This window comes from Balearica regulorum, chromosome 12, assembly GCF_011004875.1.
Source record: "Balearica regulorum gibbericeps isolate bBalReg1 chromosome 12, bBalReg1.pri, whole genome shotgun sequence".
In the NCBI taxonomy this organism is placed as follows: Eukaryota; Metazoa; Chordata; class Aves; order Gruiformes; family Gruidae; genus Balearica; species Balearica regulorum.
Genome location: NC_046195.1, coordinates 1,957,603 through 1,967,149, shown reverse-complemented (window position 1 = coordinate 1,967,149; position 9,547 = coordinate 1,957,603). Strand labels below are relative to the sequence as shown.

General features: G+C 65.7%; 1 protein-coding gene across 6 annotated transcripts; it reads left to right on the top strand.

Moving 5' to 3' along the window:
* The first annotated feature begins 810 nt into the window (after nucleotides 1-810).
* Nucleotides 811-9,326, top strand: PARP6 (poly(ADP-ribose) polymerase family member 6). 6 transcript variants are annotated; one of them, XM_075764571.1, is made up of 22 exons: nucleotides 811-954; nucleotides 1,703-1,780; nucleotides 1,932-2,026; nucleotides 2,285-2,345; nucleotides 2,466-2,556; nucleotides 2,652-2,718; nucleotides 4,606-4,755; nucleotides 4,998-5,178; nucleotides 5,572-5,625; nucleotides 5,733-5,828; nucleotides 5,918-6,010; nucleotides 6,086-6,211; nucleotides 6,315-6,380; nucleotides 6,543-6,610; nucleotides 6,863-6,911; nucleotides 7,334-7,443; nucleotides 7,556-7,628; nucleotides 7,820-7,889; nucleotides 8,256-8,335; nucleotides 8,424-8,487; nucleotides 8,649-8,733; nucleotides 8,828-9,326. In XM_075764571.1, exons 1-22 carry the CDS (start codon nucleotides 952-954, stop codon nucleotides 8,928-8,930), a joined length of 1,863 nt encoding a protein of 620 aa, XP_075620686.1. In that variant the 5' UTR covers nucleotides 811-951; the 3' UTR covers nucleotides 8,931-9,326. The 6 variants fall into 6 exon arrangements, 4 of the variants coding, with proteins under 4 accessions (XP_075620686.1, XP_075620688.1, XP_075620687.1 ...); XM_075764573.1 differs by having other exon boundaries at nucleotides 815-954; nucleotides 4,998-5,151; XM_075764572.1 differs by having other exon boundaries at nucleotides 815-954; nucleotides 4,998-5,151; nucleotides 7,331-7,443.
* The last annotated feature ends 221 nt before the right edge of the window (nucleotides 9,327-9,547 follow it).

Below are 9,547 nucleotides of genomic sequence, written 5' to 3'. Positions count from 1 at the left end.
GGTAGGGCCCGTCTGTCCGGGGCGGGCAGCGGCGCTGGGCGTTTTGGGGGGGTGTGGAGGGTCCTGAGCCTCTGACTGACCCCCCGGGGACACGGGGAACCCCGGGCTGGGGACACTGGGGATACTGGAGATACTGGGGACCCCGGGCTTGGGACACTGGGGACACGGGGGATGCTGAGTTGGGGACACTGGGGATACTGGGGACACTGGGCTGGGGATGCTGGGGATACTGGGGACACCAGACTGGGGACACTGGGGACCCCGGGCTGGGGACACGGGGGACACTGGGGACCCTGGGCTGGGGACACTGGGGACACTGCGATGGGGACACTGGGGGCACTGGGGGCACTAGGGACCCTGTACTGGGGACACTGGGGATGCTGGGGACACTGGGGATCCGGTGATGGGGACACTGGGGGCACTGGGGACACTGAGGACCCCATACTGAGGACACTGGGGACACTGTGATGGGCACACTGGGGACACTGTGATGGGGACGCTGGGCACACTGGTGACCTGTACTGGGCGCATGGGTGACCCCATACTGGGCACACTGGTGACCCCGTACTGGGGACACTGGGCGCACTGGTGACCCTGTACTGGGTGCACGGGTCACCCCATACTGGGTACACTGGGTGCACTGGTGACCCCGTACTGGGCGCACTGGGCACACTGGTGACCCCGTACTGGGCGCACTGGGGACCCCGCCAGCCCCACGGGTCCCTGTCACGGCCGCCCCGATCCCAGGGGTCCCGATGCCCCGCCGGGGGGTACCGGGGGGGGGTGGGTGTATGGGGGGGTGTCCCCCCCGGGTGGTGACGTCAGCGGCGGCGTTGCCGGGTGACGGCGGTGGCGCCGGGGCCCGCGGTAGGGCCTGACGTCAAGGCCCGATGGCCGCCCGCCCGCCCGGCAGCATGGAGGCGGTGACAGGCCCGGCCGGGCCGCGCTGAGATGGTGAGGGGGGGGGAGCGGGACACCCCCTCAGGGCCCGGCGGGGGGAGCGGCGGCCCCGGGGCCGGGCGGGGGGAGCGGCGGGGCCGGGCCTGGGAGGGCGGGGGGGGGGGGGGGGCCCGGTTCCCCCCGCGTCCCCGGCACGGGAGGGGGACGGGGGCTGACGGGGTTCGCGATCGGCCGGGGCCCCCCCGGCGGCTCCGTGCGCGGCCCCCACCCGCTGTGCCCCCCCCCCCGTCTCCCATTTCCCCCAAGCTGCTGCCCCCCAAAACGCTGCCCCCCCATCTCATTCCCCTCAACCCGCTGCCCCCCAAACTGCTCTCCTACCCCGCTGCTCCCCCTTCTGCTGCTCCCCCATCTCGCTGCCCCCCCAAACTGCTCCCCCCAACCTGCTCCCCCATCCCGCTGCACCCCAAACTGCTCCACCCATCCCGCTGCCCCCCCAAACTGCTCCACCCATCCCGCTGCCCCAACCCACTGCCCCCCAACCTGCTCCCCCCATCCTGAGCCCCCCAACCTGCTCCCCCCATCCCGTTCCCCCCAACCTCCTCCCCACCCCACTGCCCCCCAAAGTGCTCCCCCCCCAAATCATTCCCCCCCAAAACACTCCCCACAACCTGCCCCCTCCAACCCACTGCACCCCAAACTGCTGTCCCCCAACCCTTTCCCTCCACCCCCCCCATCCCCGCTGCACCCCAACCTTCTGCCCTCCCCCCCCAATCTGCCGCCCCCCAACTCTCTGCCCCCCCAGGACCTCAAGGGCCAGTACTGGACGGACGATGACTCCGACGGGGACAATGAGTCCGAGGAGTTCCTCTACGGCGTCCAGGTTAGTGCCACGGCTGCCAGGTCCCATGGGTGCCAGGTCCCACGGGTGCCATAGGGGGGGGCCTCAGGGACCCCCAACCTGCGCCTGGTCCTGAGCGCGGGGCTGCGGGGGGGCCACGGGTCTGACGGTGTCACGGGGTGCTGTGCCGCAGGGGACCTGCGCCGCCGACCTGTACCGTCACCCGCAGCTGGACGCCGACATCGAGGCCGTAAAGGAGATCTACAGCGAGAATGCCGTGGCCGTCAGGTGGGTGCGCGCTGCCCGCCGTCCCTGGGCACCCCGCCGTGCCGTCCCCAGACACCCATCCACAGCCCGGTTGCTGTCCCGGTGCCACCCCGCTCTCGGGTGGGGGTGCGCGCACACTCGATACACGTGGAGCCGCACGTGGCCGTCACCGCTCCACGAGCCTGCCCACGCCCCGGCACGGTGGGCACCGGGCAGCAGATCCGGCACGGTGCCAGCGTCACCCCGTCCCCCCCTCCGTGACCCCGCGTGTCTTCACAGGGAGTACGGGACCATCGACGACGTGGACATCGACCTCCACGTGAACATCAGCTTCCTCGATGTGAGTCCCTGGGGTGCCTCCCACCGGCGTTGGCACGGGGAAGGGGGGGGGGACACACGCACCCGCGGGGGACCCCGAGTTTCCCCGCGGCCGTGCCGAATCGCGGCTCTCCCTCGGCAGGAGGAGGTGGCGACGGCGTGGAAGGTGCTGCGGACGGAGCCCATCGTCCTGCGCCTGCGCTTCTCCCTCTCCCAGTACCTCGATGGCCCCGGTGAGTGGGGACGGGCAGGACACAGCGTCCCCGTGTGCCTTTGGGACCGGCACCGCGGTGGCACCGACAGCTTGTCCTCCTCTCTGTCCCCGCAGAACCGTCCATCGAGGTTTTCCAGCCGTCCAACAAGGAGGGCTTCGGGCTGGGTCTGCAGCTGAAGAAGTAAGAGCCGAAACACAACCAGCACCCAAGGGGGGCAGGGAGGGTGGGTCCCACGGTGTCGTCATTTTGCCCCAAAACTGGCCAAGTGCCACATGTCCCCATGGCACCACCTTTTATCTGCCACGCAGCCCCGTGATGGGCTCAACGCCGGCTTTGGGTGGGGAAGAGGAGGAGCTGGGTGGCATGGACCACCCATGGACAGGGCTCAGTGGGCACCGAAGCACCCATGGGTGCCAGCACCCCGCTCGAGCACCCATAGATTCACAGACTGGTCGGGGTTGGAAGGGACCTCAGGAGATCATCTAGTCCAACCCCCTGCCAGAGCAGGATCACCCAGAGCAGGTCGCACAGGATCGCGTCCAGGCGGGTTTGGAATCTCTCCAGAGAAGGAGACTCCACCACCTCTCTGGGCAGCCTGTCCCAGGGCTCGGTCACCCTCACAGGGAAGAAGTTTTTCCTCATGTTGAGATGGAACTTCCTGTGTTCCAGTTTGTGCCCGTTGCCCCTTGTCCTGTCACTGGGCACCACTGAGAAGAGTCTGGCCCCTTCCTCTAGACACCCACCCTTTAGATATTGACAAGCGTTGATGAGATCCCCTCTCAGGCTTCTCCAGACTAACCAGCCCCAGCTCTCTCAGCCTTTCCTCATACGAGAGATGCTCCAGTCCCCTCATCATCCTCGCAGCCCTCCGCTGGACTCTCTCCAGTAGTTCCCTGTCTGTCTGGAACTGGGGAGCCCAGCACTGGACACAGAACTCCAGATGTGGTCTCACCAGAGCAGAGTAGAGGGGGAGGAGAACTTCTCTCGACCTGCTGGCCACGCTCTTCTTCATGCACCCCAGGACACCATTGGTGGTCTTGGCCACGAGGGCACACTGCTGGTCATGGAGAGCTTGTTGTCCACCAGGACTCCCAGGTCCTTCTCCGCAGTGCTGCTTCCCAGCAGGTCAACCCCAACCTGTACTGGTGCCTGGGGTTGTTCTTCCCTGGGTGCAGGACCCTACACTTGCCCTTGTTGAACTTCACGTGGTTCCTCGCCACCCAACTCTCCAGCCTGTCCAGATCTCGCTGAATGGCAGCGCAGCCTTCTGGTGTGTCGGCCACTCCTCCCAGTTTGGTATCGTCAGCGAATTTGCTGAGGGTGCACTCTGTCCCCTCGTCCAGGTCATTGATGAACATGTTGAACAAGACCGGACCAAGCGCTGACCTTTGGGGCACACCACTAGCTACAGGCCTCCAGCTAGACTCTGCGTGGCTGATCACAACCTTCTGAGCTCTGCTGTTCAGCCAGTTCTCAACCCATCTCACTGTCCACTCATCCGACCCACACCTCCTAAGCTTGCTAACGAGGACATTATGAGAGACAGGGTCAAAAGCCTTGCTGAAGTCAGGGTAGACAACATCCACTGTTGTCCCTTCATCCACCCAGCTGGTCATGCCATCATGGAAGGCTATCAGATTGGTCAGGCATGATTTCCCCTTGGGGACTCCGTGTTGACTACTCCCAATAACCTTCTCCTCCACGTGCTTATCGATAACCCCCAGCATGAGCCGTTCCACCACCTTTCCAGGGACGGAGGTGAGGCTGACTGCCCTGTAGTTTCCCGGGTCCTCCTTCCTGCCCTTTTTGAAGACCAGACATTGGCTTTCCTCCCATCCTCAGGCACCTCTCCTGTCCTCCAAGATGGTGGAGAGCGGCCTGGCAATAACATCTGCCAGCTCCCTGAGCACTCATGGGTGCATCCCGTCATGACCCATGGATTTGTGGATGTTGAGATTGCCTGGATGTTCTCTAACCTGATCCTCCTCGACCGAGGGAAGGTCTTCTTTTCGCAAGACTTTCTCTCCTACCTCCAGGGTCTGGGTACCCATGCCACCTCTCTTCCAGGATCCTGGGCATGTTCACATCGCAGCAATGGAAACATCTCAGCAACGATTTCCTGAAGACCCAGCAGGAGAAGCGGCACAGTTGGTTCAAGACGAGCGGCACCATCAAGAAGTTTCGTGCTGGCCTCAGCATCTTCTCCCCCATCCCCAAGTAAGACCCTGACGGTGTCCCCAAGGGAACCAACGCTCCGTCCCCTCACCCTGGGTGGCTGGGGACCTGGCGCCGTGCCTCGGTTTCCCCACTCGCCCCTCGGACGCTGCCGCTCCCTACGAGAGCCCCGAGAGATGGAGGTTTCTCCCAAAAACCAGCCGAAGGGTGAATTCGGCGCTGGGTGACGGGGGAGTAGGGGACGGTGACAAACCGGGCAGCTCAGAGGGATTCTGTGCCCGCAGGTCTCCCAGCTTCCCCGTCATCCAAGATTCGGTGCTGAAGGGCAAACTGGGCATCCCCGAGGCTCGCGTCAACCGCCTGATGAACCGGTCCGTCTCCTGCACGGTGAAGAACCCCAAGGTGGAGGTTTTTGGCTACCCCCCCGCCAGCACCCAGGCAGGTGTCGCCCCCTTCAACATCCTGGTGGGTGCCTCCCCGCCTCGGGGTTTGCTTTCCTCTCCTTTCCCTTCCCGGATTCCCGGGAGCTGTCGCGGGGTCGGATGGCTTGTCGGGGAGTGGCGGGACCCCTTTGGGTTGAGGGGAGCCCTTGTGGGGCTTTATCCCCTGTGCCTTGTCCCCAGCACCCATGGGTGCTGGTGGGCAAGCTGGGACGCCGGCTGTGGGGTCCTGCGGGGTTTTACCCCCCCGTCTTGGTGCCACGTCCCCGCTGCGGCTGCGTCCTCGGAAGGGGCGTTGGCGTGTCGGGGGTCCCGCTGCGGCAGAGGGGGGCGTTCGGTGCTGCCGGCGCCGCGCGGAGGTGGGGATGCGTGGGGGAAAGGGGATAACGCAGCTGGCTCTGCTCCGGCTCTGTCGCAGGTCGGCGGCCACTGCAAGAACGTCCCTACGCTGGAGTACGGCTTCCTCGTCCAGGTGAGCGTCCTGCATCCCGCTCAGCCCCATCCCGCTGCCCGGAGCATCCTCCCGAGTGCCGTGGCCGCGGCGGGGAGGGTGGTGACTCCCACCGTCCTCTCCCTCAGATCATGAAGTACGCAGAGCAGCGGATCCCAACGCTCAACGAGTACTGCGTGGTGTGCGACGAGCAGCACGTCTTCCAGAACGGCTCCATGCTCAAGGTGCGGCGACGACGGGGATTGGGCGGGCACGGGCTGTCACCCCGTGTCACCGTCCCTGACCATCCCCACATCTCCTGTCCCCTCCGCAGCCGGCGGTGTGCACCCGGGAGCTCTGCGTCTTCTCCTTCTACACCCTGGGCGTCATGTCCGGCGCGGCGGAGGAGGTGGCCACGGGCGCCGAGGTAGGAGGGCGCGCGGTGGGTGACCGTGCCATCGTCTCGGGGTGCCGTCCCTTCACCCCGCGCTCTGTCCCCAAGGTGGTGGACCTGCTGGTGGCCATGTGCCGTGCCGCCCTGGAGTCTCCTCGCAAAAGCATCATCTTCGAGCCTTATCCTTCCGTGGTGGACCCCAACGACCCCAAAACACTTGCCTTCAACCCCAAAGTAAGCGTCAAGGGGGCAACGCTCCCCCATGCCGGGGGTGATGGGGCTGGGGGGAGCTCTGAGGACCCCTCTGACGGCCACCTCTCTCCTGCCCCACACGCAGAAGAAGAACTACGAGCGGCTGCAGAAGGCCCTGGACAGCGTGATGTCCATCCGGGAGATGACCCAGGTACGCTGGCTTGGCCCCACCCCACCCTTGGCCCCATGTGAGACCCCCTCCCCGCCAGCGCGGGATCCTTCGCCGGGGGTGGCATTTCGGCGCCGATCTCCATCCGCCCACGGTTGGGGGGGTGTTGGGGGACCCACCCGCACCTTTTCTCGCCTCTGCCAGGGGTCCTACCTGGAGATCAAGAAGCAGATGGACAAGCTGGACCCCCTGGCCCATCCCCTCCTGCAGTGGTAAGGCTGAAGGTGCTGTGACCCCGTCCCGCTGCCCCACGTCCCCCGGGACAGGGGATGGGGTGGGGGGGGCGGGCAGCTGGGCATCGCCGGCACGAGCCCCTCGGCCCCTCGCAGTCCCTTTCTCCTGGGGGTTTGTGACCGTCCACCGGCCTCGGGGCGGGTTCTGGCGTGGCTGCTGGCTCGGCCTCATTCCCAGGGGAGCGTGGGACCACCCTGTCTGACCTTCCTCCTCCTCTTCCTCTTCCCAAGGATAATCTCCAGCAACCGATCCCACATCGTCAAGCTGCCTCTCAGCAGGGTAAGGGGCCCAGCCGGGCTCCAGGTGGGGTGCGGGATGCGGGACGGAGGGTATGGAACGTGGGATGTGGGATACGGGGTGCAGGACGTCGGGTTTGGGGTGCGGGCTGTGGATGGAGGATGCGGGATGCGAGGATGTGGGGTGGGCGGTACAAGGGTCTGGGGCGGCGGATGCAGCTGTTGGGACGAGGGTTGCAGGCGGGGACACGCGGGAGGCAGCGGATGGGATGTTGGGTGGAGGATATTTGACGGACAAGAGACGGGGGATGCCACGGGCCCTCCTGGCAAGCTCGGGACGGCCACCGCAGGGCTGGGACAGGCACCGGGCCGGGCTGCCGCGCATGATCTCTGTCTGTCTGTCTGTCTGTCTGTCCTCTCTCCCCGCTGGCGCCGCCTTTGCTTTTCCCTTTCCCCTGGTAGCAGCTGAAGTTCATGCACACCTCCCACCAGTTCCTCCTGCTCAGCAGCCCCCCGGCCAAAGAAGCCCGGTTCCGCACGGCCAAGAAACTCTACGGCAGCACCTTCGCTTTCCAGTGAGTTGCCAGGGGGACGGGGGGCGGCGGGAGCCCCCTGAGCGGGCGCCGTGGGCCGAGGTACCGTGGGAGAGGGTGCCGCGGGGCTGACGCGGGGCTGACATTTTTCCAGCGGCTCTCACATTGAGAACTGGCATTCCATCCTCCGCAACGGGCTGGTCAACGCTTCCTACACCAAACTGCAGGTAACGCTCCCCTGCGCCTGACACCCCCCGCCCCCCCCTCCGCCCCCCATCCCGGGGCAGGCAGGCAGGCAGGCAGGGAGGGATGCAGGCAGCTGGAGATGTGCTGCCTGCGGAGGCCGGGCTGCCTCCACCACCGTGCCCAAGCTGTCGGGGTGACCCCGCCATCGCTCACCCTGGTATTTTCCTGCAAGCTGCATGGAGCAGCCTATGGCAAGGGCATCTATCTGAGCCCCATCTCCAGTATTTCCTTTGGATACTCAGGTAAGAGGCTGCCTGTGCTGCCCAGTCCTGCCTGCACTCCCATCCCCGCTCCCTGCATGGGCCCAGGGACGCTCGGCATCGTGCCGGCCGGAGGAGCCGCGTGGGAGCGGGTGGCGTCCCGTGTCCTTCCCACCCGCACCAGCCTCATCCCAGCCAGGTCGGGGCTTTCCGATGCGCCGGGGAACTAAACCCCAACGTTTTCTAGGCTCCAAAAGCCGCTACGCCCACTTTTGGGGGGGTTCCCAGGGTTCGGTCACAGGGCGGGAGCACCCAGAGTGGCCGTCCCCGTCTGTGGCATGTGTCCTCGCATCACCCCGTGGGTGCTCCCTGCCCGGGAGTGACGGCCACCGCCTGGCTTCTCCGCAGGGATGGGGAAAGGGCAGCACCGGATGCCTTCGAAGGATGAGCTGGTGCAGAGGTACAACCGGATGAACACCATCCCCCAGGTGACAGGGGACACTGCACCCACGGGTGCTGGGGGACGGGGTGAACCCAGCCCGGCCGGGGCGGTAACGCTGTTTGTTCTCCCCGTAGACCCGTTCCATCCAGTCCCGCTTCCTCCAGAGCCGCAACCTGAACTGCATCGCGCTGTGCGAAGGTGCGGGGACACGCGGGGCGGGATGGAGAGGGGCGGCTGGGCAGCACCTGGCTCACCCGGTGGGCGGAGGAGGGAGGGAGGGAGGGAGGGTGCCCACTGTGGGCTGCGCCCGGCGGGGACCTGTCCCCCGTCCCCCATCCGACAGCCCCTTCCCCTGGCAGTCATCACCTCCAAGGACCTGCAGAAGCACGGCAACATCTGGGTCTGCCCTGTCTCGGACCACGTCTGCACCCGCTTCTTCTTTGTGTGAGTCCCGGGCTGCACCCGCCTCGCCGGCACCCACGGGACACCCCTGGGGGCACCCCGGGACACCCCTTTACCCCCCCCTTTCCCCTTCCAGGTACGAAGACGGCCAAGTGGGAGATGCCAATATCAATACTCAGGACCCCAAAATCCAGAAGGAGATCATGCGTGTGATCGGGACTCAGGTGTACACAAACTGAGCGGCGGCGGCGGGGACCCCCCCCGGGATCCCCCAGGCACTGAGCGAAGACCCCGGGCGAGGCCGGGGAAGGACGAGCGGGTTTCGAGCCTCCCGGGCAGGGCAGAGACGGGGGCCGACGCCGGCGGCTCCACCCTGTACATAGGCGTCAAGCGAGCACCAGGCGGGTTTAGCGGTCCTTTGTCCCCTCCCTGTCCCGTCCCCCCCCCTCAGTGTCCCCGACCCCGTGGCAGCGCGGAGAAGGAGCTGCAGGGGGCTGACGTGGCCGTTGGCCGCTCCTCCTGGCGTTGGCAGCGACGGCATTTTTATCGATGACGAGAAACCGAAGCAAAAAAAAAAAAAAAAAACCCAGAAAAAAACCAAACCCAAAAATCACAGGGAAAAAAAAAAGAGAAAAGGAATTTGTGTCGGTTTGGTTAAAGGATTTAAACAGCCTGGGGGTGTGGGGAAGGGATGGGATCGAGGGGAAGGGGTCAGAGGATAGGGAAAGGATGGGATCATGGGGAAAGGATGGGATCGCAGAGAAGGGATGGGAGCATGGGGAGAGGATGGGATTGAGGAGGAGGAACGGGATCACGGGGAAGGGATATGCTCACGGGGAAGGAACTGGAGCATGGG